The sequence below is a fragment of the Macrobrachium rosenbergii genome, chromosome 5 (genome assembly GCF_040412425.1).
Source record: "Macrobrachium rosenbergii isolate ZJJX-2024 chromosome 5, ASM4041242v1, whole genome shotgun sequence".
Lineage (NCBI taxonomy): Eukaryota > Metazoa > Arthropoda > Malacostraca > Decapoda > Palaemonidae > Macrobrachium > Macrobrachium rosenbergii.
Genome location: NC_089745.1, coordinates 4,570,886 through 4,584,917, shown reverse-complemented (window position 1 = coordinate 4,584,917; position 14,032 = coordinate 4,570,886). Strand labels below are relative to the sequence as shown.

General features: G+C 36.7%; 1 protein-coding gene across 1 annotated transcript in view; it reads left to right on the top strand.

The window, feature by feature from the left end:
* mib2 (mind bomb 2) overlaps nt 1-6,610 on the top strand; it is a 206,236-nt gene extending 199,626 nt beyond the window's left edge. The window contains exon 19 of the mRNA XM_067103390.1: nt 3,421-6,610. Within this exon, the coding sequence (XP_066959491.1) occupies nt 3,421-3,650 (230 nt within the window). The 3' untranslated portion in view covers nt 3,651-6,610. The remainder of the gene's footprint in view (nt 1-3,420) is intronic.
* The last annotated feature ends 7,422 nt before the right edge of the window (nt 6,611-14,032 follow it).

The following is a 14,032-nucleotide window of genomic DNA, read 5'->3' as shown; positions in this document are numbered from 1 at the left end:
TGACTACAAAGTACATCCTTACAAAATGTTCCTCTTCAGTTTTCACAAATAAAGACCCACTACAGAGTAGCACAGAATAAGTGAATTCACCAATAAGTGATAAATTTAGAGAAGGCAGGGATCACTGTTTTGAGGGTCATATCTAGTAAGGTGGCATCTTCCTGGAGCTCACGAAGTGGTCTACCGAGGATGTGCAGTACCAAGGTCAAGTTCCAACCTGGAGGTTTCAGTGATAGCCCAAGGAATTGAATGGGCAAAATGACTAAGGTTTTTCATCAATAGGGGCATCTTCTCTGGCTAACACTACCTGGAGACTTGGACTGCAATTGACCCCAAAACGTGAACCAAAAGGTAGACTTGGAGCTGTGCAGTTGATAGGCAGAGTGATGCTGATGCAGAGAATATGGACAACTTGTCAGGGATGAATACAAAGCCAAAGAGCAATTTGATGAGAAAAACATCTGGAACTGACTGGAGAGAATCTTCAGATGGTAAGGTGACTTGGCTTAGGAAGCCAAATATGCAAACAAGGACATTGATTCTAAAGTACCCACATTATATATAGCAGTCCTGGTGTTAGTGGAAGTGAGTTTCTCCCCCAACTTGTAAACCAGGCCCTCAAGAAAGGCATAGGAGCCATGGGGTTGGGGACAAGCAGAGATTAAAGCTCTGGTGAAGAGAGAAAAGAGAGGTCCTGGAAGGCTGCATCCCTCTTCATCATTGCCATATGTTTACCAGCATGGAAGTAAAAGCAGTTAAAGTGAGAAGACAAGGCCTGGTTGTATCCTTCACTGAAGGCACACTACCTGCAAGAAAGAAGCTTGTGCCAACAAGAACCTACCACTGCCAATTCAAAAATGTCAGTTACTCCTTGCGAAATTTCTCAGACGTTCATTTCTTCAGCAGCCCAGTGGTCAGAGAAGGCCTGAAGAAAGCAGGGGCATCCTTTACAGTGGCCTAGCCTTTGGAGAGCAGCCCTGGATTTAATAAAATTCATGAAGGAATTGGCTTAGCAGAGGAAGGCGATGAGCAGCATTCTTGGGGCAGCCATAACTCCTGCCAGAACTGCAACCTTTACAATACAGCACAATATCCTTATGGACAAAATCCAAAGACTTGGCCAGGAGTAGCTTAAATGGCTACACTCACTGTTGTACAGGAACTGTACACATAGAAGGCAGAACTGGTGACAAAAGAATAGTTGAAGAAAAATAAGGAGGTGAATTATGCAGCTAAAGAGGAGACATTAGTGCATAGACATAACTCTCTGTTAAAAATGGCAAGGAGAGCTGTAGGACAATGAGGATGTCTAGACTCTACCATGCGTACTGGAATCAGCTGAAAATCAGCGGCGTGTGTCATGCCTACAGTTGGGTATTATAGGGTGTTCCAAGTTGTCTGGATCAGGAGGTGAAAATGCCTCCTGGAGGGGTTTCAGGATAGTCTCAGACAAGGGAGGCCTCACAAAAACGGCAAGGACTGAGCTACTTGGCAATGCAATAACTTGTAAACTAGGGCTACAATTGAGGACAAAGCAGCAGACTCTTGAAATATGTAAATCAAATACACCTCAGGGGGCATGGGCAAGTACGCTCGAGCATCTGAGTGTACTGAGGCAGCTGAGTATGCCACAGCAGACAAGGGCGCTGAAGCTGTCGAGTTAACATTACCCTGTCATACATATAGGAGCAGTTGGGTACACAGTCAAGTACCCAGTTGTTGAGTACACTTAGGCAAAAACTGTTGCATACATGGGACCAGTGGTTTGTACAGGAGCAGTTGTGTACATGGGCAAGAGCATAAAGGCAGAGATGGTGAACACTCTACGGACATCATTGAAGCAAACATGATGTACTGACACGAGCAGCAAGATAACCGGGCTGTATCATTAAAGAGAAGGATCATATGACGACAATTAACCCAACCATGTGCAGTGTACAACTTCAAGGGACAACTGGTCTTGGAACTCAGGGGAGCCTTTTTGAGCTGAGCCAGGAAGGGTGCATCCATTGAACAATGGATCTCTCCGCAGGCAGCAAAAAGACTGGAAGATTTCTCCCAAAATGGGGGAGATCTTCAAAAGACGAAGACATCTGAGGAGGAGGAGCTTCTTCAGGTGAGATGATGAGGGGTTGAAACTGGAAACAGTTGACATCTCTTGATCTGAGAGCTCTTGACAGGAGGTGGTGGCAAAGTAAATGAATTTGCATCTTAATGCTAATCAAGCAAAAATTACATTCAGTATGAACAGTCAAGAATAAAATGGAGAACTGAAAGTAACTGTTACCCCTTACTGGTGAAAACAACAAAAAACATTTACCAGTTAAGCAAACAAGCCCTTTAAGGGCTAAAGAAAATGCAAAATTTACTCTTAAAAAAAGCTCCCAAGGCAAAAATTTATATAAAACCAAAAATGACATGCTGAATTTAAATGAATCGTATGAATCATGAAAAAGCCAGTACCTACAGTAACACACTGGTGACAAGTATGACACCAAGTGAAATTCACTAAACACCAAACACACCGCATTAAAGCGAAGCAAAATTAATCAACAAATGTGTGAATGAAAACTGAATAGTGCATCACAATAGCAGGAAACTGCAGTGATGAATCTGGGAGGCACAGTAGCATGACTATGCCATTGCCTTTTAGGCCAGTGGAGTATGAGCTGGGCATGCACATTGGTAGTTTTTTCCTTGAAAGATCTTTCAAGTTGGTGTGACTGAGAATTATTTATTCCAAATAAGGCTATTTTATGATTAATGGGTTTTGTAAGAACAATCTTTCATTACTTTCACAGATTTTTGTTGAGCTATCATGTCTGGATTTTATGTTTTTAGAATCTTGTTCATGAGTACTGTACATAAATGGTTATGTTTTTCAGTGGACAAGTTTATTCATATTAATTTTCCTGTACTTGAGTTGACTGTTGATTATTGTTCCATAGAATATAGAACTTAGGCCAAAGGCCAAATATAAGGACCTATGGGGTCATACAGCACTGAAGGGGAAATTGAGAGTAGAAAGGTCGGAGAGGTGTAAAAGGAGAAAAACCTTGCAATTGATAGGAGAGGGTAGGGAGAAAGATGGAAGAAGAAGAATAAGAACGGAGGTATAGTACAGTAAAAGGAATGAAAGGGGTTGCATTTAGCTATCAGTGAGACTGGTTTGCAATTCAGTGTTAATCCAGTACTATACTATATGTTTGAATATTTTTGTCAGAACATTGCTGTATGTACTGTATGTGCTTTATATCTATGTAGTGTTATATTCCAGTATAAGGAGTATTATGTGCTTCTGAATTTTGTGCTCTCTCTCGTCAAATTTGGTTTTAGAGTGCAGATAAATTTCTATTAATTGTAGCATTTCTAACTTTTCCTGTAATCTCATATCTAATAAGAATTGTGTCCGGTTTTTAGATGGAAGAACTATAAGTACTAAGTCGCGGCAGCCATCAGCGGAAAGATTGAAGTATTTGGAGACTAAGATTGCAGAGATAGAAGAGGCTCATTGTTGTAGCATATGTATGGAGCGTCGGAGGAACGTTGCTTTCCTGTGTGGACATGGAGCTTGTGTTATATGTGCTCACACTCTTAAGACTTGCCATATGTGTCGGAAACCCATATCCAAGAAAATTAATTTATACTGATGTAATTATTTGTGCTTATATGTCAAGACAGTGTATTCAGTATTTATTATAATTGTGATATATTTAAAAGATGGGCTGGGATTTGCACAGTTTTAGTCTGGTTTTAACTTATTAATGTACTGCAATACAGTAATAGGTTTTATATCTATTAATTTATTTAATGAAGTAGTAAAAAAAACGTGTATAACTATATTTCTTTGAATGCAGTAAGCCAAACTGTTAACTGAAGTGGTAATCTTTTAAGTACAAGAGTCATACAGTGCATGGTGCTAAAAAATTGTGAATAGTTATTGTTTTTTTTTTTAATTCTGCATTGCTAGGTATTGTTTTTTAAAATTGCATTGCTGTAGCAGCACAAACTTTATTTTTAAAAAGTACAGTGACAGAGTAAATATTGATGGTCATCAGTGAATGTTGACAATTGAGCTTAATTTATGTTTGTGGTTGGAAAACCTTAAGGGTTTACAAATAAAATAAATATGCACATCTTAAGTTTTCCCAACCATTTAGTTACTTATACAGTATAGATTTTGTGTCCCACACTAATATCAATCTCCAAATTTCACTACAGTAGTTTAAATTTTCAAGTCAACACAGTTTTTGCATAGGAACTTTATTTAACAACTAATAGTATCAGTATTATTTTAGAATTTATTTAGTCACTGCATCAACCGTGTACGTTGTACTTATGCTTTTCTGTGTGATATGGAGTACGTAACTACTTCAAAGAAAAAACTTATATATAGTAAAAATTAGTTCTGTGTGATTGATGGACAGGTTTACATTACAATACTTAGTAAGCAAGGATACCAGTCAATCAATGATTAATTAAGATTTAATTCTATACCTATTTAAAATTTAATTTTAGACCAAAGTCAGATGGCACACTAGTTGTTCAGTTGAGCAGCAGAAATAATATTTTTACATATCAGATAATATGCAGTAACCTGTTATGATTGTGAGCATTGTATGCCAGTATGAAAAAGAAATTTTGGAAATTGTTGTAGAAAACATATATTTTATAGTACCAAATTATCTATTCTTCTTAACGTCTATACTACTGTGTAAAAATTGTATCAATATCTGGTGGTAAAACAAGCATAAGAAAAGATATAACCACTGAAGCTTTAATGGTGCATCTACAGTCCATTTACTGTGTACTTAGCAGTGGAGTTAATTTGATTTCTTCAGAAGTTATACACTATTTGAATCAATAATTGCCTGTCCTTGTATGTAGCATATGTTGAAGTATCTATTACAATTGGTCTTCTTGGTCTTGAGGGCTATTATGTTAATTTTGCTTGGCTTTGGAAAATGTTACAGGACATATATTGGGCCATTATTAGCTTTTACAATAATTATGAGTATGTGCAGTGAAATCCTGACAGTATGGTCTGCATGAAGGTAATCATAATACTGACACACTTCACAGGTATATAGTACAGAAACTTTAGTTTTCACAGTTCAATGACCTTTTTTGAAAAGTTCTTTGGGTAGTATTGATACCAAGTAGAAATAATTGGTAAATGAGAAGAGAAGCTAAAAGTTCCACATATAAGAGTGAACAGAACTATCGGATGGACAGAGATTTTTAATGTTTTATGATGGACATCCAAACAACCTTCACCATTTCAATGGAATGTGGCATATTTGCATTACACTTTGGTCATAAATATATATAAAAAGAAATCCTTAGTACAGGAAGATGTATGGTGTCAAAGAAGGAATGTAGTAGTTTATGAAAAGCAAAAGAATTAAATATCAGCGGGAAGAACAATTACTTTCAGACATACCGGGAATATTCATCATCCTTAAGTAGAGCCATAGGAGTGTGTTGCAGAAGGAAGGGATTAGGAAAAATGCTTGGGTTGGATGATTCATGACCAAAAGACATTTTTAAATACTGTTAATTAGAGAACTAGCAGTGGGTGAACCTACCCATTTTGGAAGGTTCCAGGGGCCATACTTGGTGAACTGGTAAGAAAGGTTCTGATGGGGGAAGCATGATTGAGTGTCAAAAGTTGTAAGATTAGGTAATGGTGAAGTATATTTTGGCAGATTATTCTTTTGTTATACCAAGCCAACTACAAGACTGACTTAGCGTGATATTTATATAGTATGTGATCATTCCAGCACGTGATTTTCAATTCTGAAGTTGAGTAATTCAACTCTACAAAGATTAATGATCACTGGCACTGATTATATTTTCCACTTAGGAAATTAAAAGATGTAATAAATTACTGGTTGGACTGTGCAGTCAGAATGATTAATTAGCATTTCAAAAAACTGCAGTCTTAAGTTGAACCCAAGAATTGCATTGTGCAGCGAAATTCAAATTTAGCATTCTGCATGTCAAGCATGTTGTACACATGTATCACTCGAAAAACTTAAGAAACTGGACTTCCTATAAACATATCACAGGGGATTGTTGGGGGTAATTGTTTGATGTTACAGATGTGATGAAAAGCTTTTGTCTTGTCTACTAAACAATATATAAAGGTACTGTAGATGCACCTGAAAATGGTCACATATATGTATGTATACACTTTGAATGGGCACAAGTTTATTATTGATGATAAAACATTTTGCCTGATGGGTTATATATTTCAAAAGTACCTACCATGATCAGAATTTCTTGAAGCAAATCTGTAATGGGTACTGCTATCTTTGTTTATATTTCCAACCAGTTCCCCTTTAAATCTGGGAGGTTTTTATCAGCACAAGTACTGTATTATATTTGTTTTCTAGTTGTTTGTACAAAGAGAACAAACCAACCCAGTATTAAGATTTTCCTCTAGATTATGTTCTATTAAGTTTTGTCAAAAAACCTTAGTGAATGGAATGTAAACTTTTGGACAAGGTTTTGAATGTGTAATCCATTACTACTTTTGCTGTCTACTGTATAGTGCCATTCTCATTAAACCGAAGTTCCTCTAAGATTTCAACCTTCAAAAAAAGTGCACTTCTTGCAGTCATTTATTAGAATAACTAACCAGTACAGTAGGTATACTTTTTGTGGGCTTAAATAGGGATGCAGAATAAGGAACTTGATTAGGAAATCTGCTCTCAGTGTATCTGAACACTAGTTCACTGAGGAAGAAACTACCTACCTAAAAAAGGGCTATTGTACAAGCTTGCTGTTCATCTTTGGTACATCCTGTCACTGGCAGCAGGTTAGTGCTGCCAAGAGATACCTCAAGTTTTAAAGTTCTCAAGTTCTAGCACTGAAGATCTATTGGGTTCAAACATTTTGCCTGTGAGGACCTTTGAACAGTTTTGGTGTCTCAAGTTTTATGTCGATAACTACACCAGTCTTACAGGAGCATCTTCCTTTGCTGTACCATGTATTATCTGTAATTTCTTCTCAGTGGTGACTAGAGCAAATGACTATGACCATCAAAACACACTGTAGTGTCCGTTGCCAAAAGTGTTTAGATTTTAATTATGGTAAGGCCAGATCAAGAATATTCATAACCCTCACAGAATTTGACAAATATCCAGTACGTACTGCTTTATCACCAGTGGCCACCTGCACATCTACATCATCACTGTAATCTAAGGGTTTGTTTTCCCTGTGGTACTGTCTGTCGCAGTAGTCAGTCTAATGTGATCCACCCTAGGCTGTCCCTGCTCTCTTCTTGCATGATTACTTTAGAAAGGAGAATAGGGTTATTCTTCATATTTTCTCTTTCTAATCCAGTCTGACTCTTGTGAACCTCTTGTTGACCCTTTCTTCTGCTGAAGAGCATTATATTTTGTAATGATCTTTTCCTCATCCGCCTTCATCTAACATTATTAATGAGAAGGAAGATGGAGGTCACAACCTCCTTTATATTCTCCTGTTCAGTTCCTCCTTGGAGCATGCACACTTGAAAATGAAGAGATACTTCTCAACAACTGCAGAATCCCTGCCTGTGCCATGTCACACGCCTGTCCGTCCTCTGGTGCAGCAGTATCCCACGGTTCTTAACATGTACTGGTAACTGCCTGTGAATGGTCTCCAGCTATCAACAGTTCTTCTAACTTCTACAACTGTTCCCCTGTTCAATCCTCTTTCGGTTGTGTTCATACCCGTCCGGTCACCGTCCACAGTCCTTACTATTTGTTACTGTCACTCTGCCTAGTCACATGTGTATCATTACTATTATCTCTTTCTTGAATAAGATTTTCATTGTTGCAGACTGCAGTTCCTCTCTGATCTTAATGATAATCACAATTGTCATGCTTTGCTGCTCTAGAATGGTTCTCAAACAGATGATACTCTCTGCTTGGATCTCCTTTGAGCTTCACTAGTTATATGCTTTTAGGTTTACTCCAATTTCTTCTGTCCCATTCAGTCAGAAGCCATCCTTGGTACATTGAAAGCTGTTTGTCCATCATGAGGCATCACGGCTGCCTTTAAAAACTACCTTCAAATGAACTACATCTACAATGCTCTGATGCTCTGACATCCTCCACCATCTTATCTTTAAGGAATTTAGGTTTATCAATCCATTTAATATTAGCCATTTTAGGTTCATACAGGACAGTCATGCCTGAAAATGAATCTCCCATTTGTAAGAGGGGGTCAATGATATTTCCACAACTGTTATCTTTGACTCTAAAGCCAATGAAGCAGAATGGCTTTCAGACATATGTCCTATGGTGTCATCTTTGTTGTGTTACCTCCTGGACATCATTGGTTTAGCCCACTTACTTGGGCAGAGGGTCCTATGAGCAGTCATTACCTGTAAATGGGGAGCAGAAAGCACTGACATCTATGTCAATGAAAGTCATGAGTATGTCAAATGACTTAACATACTTAGGAAAAGTCACCATTATAATTACTGTACCCATGAAAAAACAGTAAGCTGACAACAGAAAGTAAGAAAATACAAAGAACAGAAGAACATTAACTCTAGTGGATTTATCAGCACCATAAGACAAGAGAAATGCATACAAAAAGTTTTAGAACACTTGGTACCACAAACAAAAAAGGAAATATGCACAATACTGTCAAGAACTTCACAAAAAAAGAGGACTAATATTGTTGGTAGAGTAACTACGGGTTACTAAACAAACAACAGGAAAAATACTCTGATTGAACAGAAACAAAAGTTGGTAAATGACAACTATTCAGTGGTAACAATAAAACAAAGAACATTATACTGATTTGGGAGATGAAGGGCAAAGGAGAATGCTAAAGCTCTTAGCAGCACACCTTACAAGTGCTGGTGCACTGTGCCTAATTGACTGTATAACAAGTAAAATGAGAGAGTCCCTGATAGAGATAGGCCTAGCTAAGCATTACCACCAATTTGCTTGTTCTAAGGTAATTGTCATTTGATCACCTGCATCTATAATGTGTATGGCCTAAGTAAAACATTGAGTTACATTTTTTGTATGACCTATACATGCAGTACTTGGGCCAGACAGTATTATGTAACTTGCAATAAGATGATAAAGTTATGGACTGTTAGGACTTTGTAATTTAGATTTTATAAACAGGTTCTTGCAATCTAACCTATTTGCAAGGCACCAACTACACAATTGTTTGATAGTTACTGCAAAATCTGGTTCAAACTTATTTTAAGAGTGCAGTTCCTCAGAAACATGAGAATCAAGATTGAGTATGTGTACTCAAAAATATATCCAGTTAATCCACTGACCAGTCACAAGGAATATTTGACTAAAATGCCTTGCAACTCCTCTTACAGTTTTAAAACACTATGGATGCTGACACAATGAGCTGTTGGCCAACTTTTACTCCAGCGCTCTGACATAACCAACATTATTACATGAGGGTTGTACTGAAAGTATTGCCTATTTACTATTTTCTCCAAAACTATTAATTGAAATTTAGTACCTTTACACCATTAGATACGTGGTGTGTTTACACCATCAGATAGAGTAACTCTTACTGCTTGACTGACTTGGTTTAAGCATTTTCAGGTGCTGGATAAACACAAATTTAAAACAGCAACAAAGCAATCATTGAGCTCTTCTCTAAAGAAGGATGCACTGCTGCTGACATCCATAGAAGATTCAGAAATTTGTATGGCAAGGCATCGGTTGATGAAAATATAATCTTTCAGCTTGTTTAGCATGCTTTCAGTATTTTCATATAATTCTTTCAGCTTGACTAGCATGCTTTCAGTATTTTCAGGTGTTGGATAACCATGGTTATAAATCAGAAACAGGAGCAATCATTGCACTCTTCACCAGAGATGGATGTATTGCTGCTGAGACCCATACATGGCTCAGAAATTTATGGTGAAGCATCAATTGATGGAAATTAAGTGCAAAAATGGGTAAAAAGTTTTGGAAAAACAAAACTTGTGGTAATGACAAAGTGCATGCTCTAAGACATTCGACTGTAGGTGCTGAGGAAAACCAAACTGGTAAGATGGTATGATTTGCATATCCTGGTATTTCACTGTCCAAGAGATTTTTGATGAGGTTGGCTGTGGCTACAGTACTATTAAGTACATTATCCACAACCTTAGATGCAAAAAAAGCATGCGCTAGTGGATTCAAGGGCAATTAAGATCTCATCTGAAAATAAAGAGAAGAGATTGGATGTGTTTGGAAATTTTAGTTGCATTTGAAGTGCTGATCTTGGGACATGCAGGCTTTGAAATCCCTCATTCTCAAAGACCAAAGAATTTTTTTTTAATCACCACTCGGTGCAAAAACTGGTTATCATTTCCTGGGATGATTCTGTTTGATTTCCATATGCATGAGACAATGCTGTGTCATTCCAGAAAATTTGAGAAGCCATCTATAAAAAAAGAGACCGCAGAAACAGCTTAATGCAATTTTGTTACACCATGACAATCCCTGACCCAACACTTCTTAGGCAGCATTACATGACATGTAACAACCTGACATCTGACAATTTCATGTCGCTGAACAATTGGGCTGGTCATTGGTGCCATATCTTCCATCACCTTGAGTGTTTTCTGGCAACATCACTGCACAAATGAGATGGTCATTGATGCCATATCTTCTTTCAGCCTTAATCTTACATTATATGTCACTGCACAAATGGGATCATTTGTACCACATCTGCCTTCATCTTCAGTCTGGCACCATTAGACTTTCAATTTTTCATTTGGCAGAAGGAAAGCTTCAGCTTACATGTTTTGATGATGCTGGCAAAGTGCAAGACTAACACGTGCTGGACCAGGAACTGCCCAAAATTGTTTACAAAATGGACTTCACAAGTGGGTTCAAAGACAGTACAAATGCATCATCAATAGTGGAGAGACTATTTGAATCAAGAACCATGTTTTAAACGAAGTTACTCTACACATGGAAATATTGGCAGTTCTCTTGGTATTAGTAGGGTAGATATGACCTGACAAAAATTACTCCAAAACACCCCTCGGATTGTCAATCATCTCTTTGGTGGGAACAACCATATCCTCCCCTTAACTATATACTATGTGGTGTAACCTGTAGCGGTGGGGAATTATGGGAATGTTACCCACTGATGTGAATTTGTTTTTCAAGTTAAAACAGTTCTGATATGAGACTTTGATAAGACATTTGTCCTGAAATAACAGGACCCTCATGAAACCTGATGTAATTAGTGCTGGAATTTACATAATTTTCATGCAGAACCTATTTTTTAAGCACGTCTATAACATTCAAAGTAGTATTTTTTCATGTATGTTTGATAGATGAATTCCTTGAACTGGCTTCCCAAGAGTATAATTGTAATAATAATATTATTATTAGAAATTAGTTCAACAAAACCACGAATTGCAGTCCTCAACCCTCTTACAGTTCACCTGAAGGATTTATTCTCATGTGAGAAGAGTAAATTGGAGCAAAGTAAAGCTAAGGAAGTTGGACAGCTAAGCCCATAAAGATCAATGGGAATCTGAAAAGTAGGCAGGCAGTGTCATACAGAACAACTAAATGTAGAGCAGAAATTACAGTTTTAAGTGGTCAGCTTCATGCTTTGGACTGAAGTAAATAAATGACAAGTTTACAATTACTCACTGTACCAGCTGCAACATGCCAGTAACGTACAGTTACTTTCACAAATACGAAAAATTGAACTACAACCAACGTACATGAAATGGCTATCTGTACCTGTGCCAAATGATCTCTAGTAAAGTAAAACCTGTGGAAACAAAGGTTTTAAAATGGTAGTGAAAAGGGATTATTATATTTTATCCAAACTATTGTTCTTGAATGACTGATGCACACAGTACAGTACTGTAAATACTTTAAAATATATTTTGTATTATAGTAACTTAATTTTGTTGTAAATATACACTTAGTATCTGCATATACAAGATAGGATTTGCTGTTAAATGTATTCTTTAGTTAAAAGGTGCTATTAAAAGTTTAGAATACATTATTACAGCTGGCTTTAAAGTATAATTTCCTTAAAAAAACACTAAAGTTTGTCAGATATTAATTAGTGGACAGTCTGGAATATTTTTACATAATCCTTTTCTTTTCAGTTTCTCATAAAGCACTTCAAGGGTGCTTTCCGTTTGTCTATATTTACCGCTTTGATATTTTTTCTAGTTAGTAACTTTAAATATGTAAGGCTTTCTATTATAGCTTCTGTATGAATATCAAAAGTTATAAGCAGTCAAAGCAAGAGTAGCATAATGTTGTACAATGTGTCGTTAAGTTAATTTGTACATAATTTTAAAATCACAAACATGGAAATTTGCACTAAAGTACTTTGTATGCTGTATATTAGCAAATTGACTTTCTCATGCTCTACCCACAAGATTTTAAATAAATCTTAAAACAAAAAGTTTATTCATTTGGCCTTTCTATACAGTTGCCCCTTTAGTACAATACTTATAACAAAATACATTTTTTTCCCTCTAAGAAAACCTCAAAATACTGATGAAATAGGTGTTGTCTATTCAATAATTTATACACATTAAAAAAGTCCATGGCAACTATAATAATGAACATCAATCAGACAACTGGTAAAACCCTAAACTGGTAGAACCTTAAACAAAACAGCTTTACTATGATTAACCCAACTTTTATTTAATGACTGTACTTGTAACTTGTAATTTGTAAATACTGAACATAGTTTTATAATATCAACCATCCCCTAATTCATCATCATATCTCCTTCCTTTCTGCATGGCAAACTGAAGAGAATTGTCCATTGAGGTGGTAACAGGTAACTGTCATAGCACAGAATGCTTGACAAACTTTACCCTCAGCACAAAGCCAACAAAGTCAGGGATATATGTCATAGTAAGTAAGAGAAAAGGGGAGAAACAAGTGAAAGGTAGGAGTGAAAAATGGTATTAACAACATTGTGAAGGAAAAGAAACACAAGCTAAAATATCAAGACTTAAATAGCATTGGAAATCAGAAATATGTAGAACAAACGTGGTCCCATCAGGGTAGATAGACTATAGCTAATGAGGATGAACTTTCCTTAGGTACCATTGCTTTGCACCTAACTGAGCAGTGTGCCAAAGTCTTGGAGCTGTGGAAAGAGCATCATAGAACCAGGAACTAAGGGAATAGTAACATTCACAGGAAATCTAAAGGCTAACCTTAAGAAGACTCACTGATGGGCCATCCCTTTTTGAACTGGGAAGAATGTGAAGATCAGGAAGGACAGCAACTGTAAACCGACGCTTTTCTCTGCAGAAGTACACACCAACAAATCTACAACAAAAGCAACTTATGAAGCTTCTCATAATTACTAGTCTATTTCTCTAGTATTAAAAGCAAAAGTCCTACAGAAAAGAAAATGGTTTAAGACTGTACTCTGTATAAACACTTGTAACTATTATAACACGGCAGCCCTGAAGGCTACACATAAGCATGTTTTGAAAGATGCAAGTTGCCATTAGACAAACAAAAGTCTAAATATGAAGACTGGTCCTAGTTTTCCTGACATGCTAAATAACCATCAAATACAAAAAAAAGCAAACAAAAAGCTTGACAACTCAGTCAAGAACTTATTGGGATTGTTCTGAGACAGCTCTATGGCTATTTAAAAAGAATGATCAAAGTCCAACAAACAATGTGCAAGGCTATTATATTTTCTTCAAATGTAAAAATAAATAACCCAACTAACCTTACATGCAATGATGTATGTTCATAAGACTTGAGTTGTTTCTGAGGTTTTCTTTCATCATAAAATACTTATTTGAACACTATCAACTTCTTGTTAAATTGACAGGGTACCATGTGACAACACTTGTGCTCTTGTATCATTTGCTGTTTTGCTGATATGATTTGTGTTGAACAGATGACCTTCCTGCATTTGGTGAATCTTGATTTACTGTATTTCTTGAAAACTGCATCAGCATAGCATCACTTTGGTCTGAATTCTAGATGAAATGCAATATGGATGAAAAACTGCCAAGAAAGTTCATGCCATCATACAGCGAAGA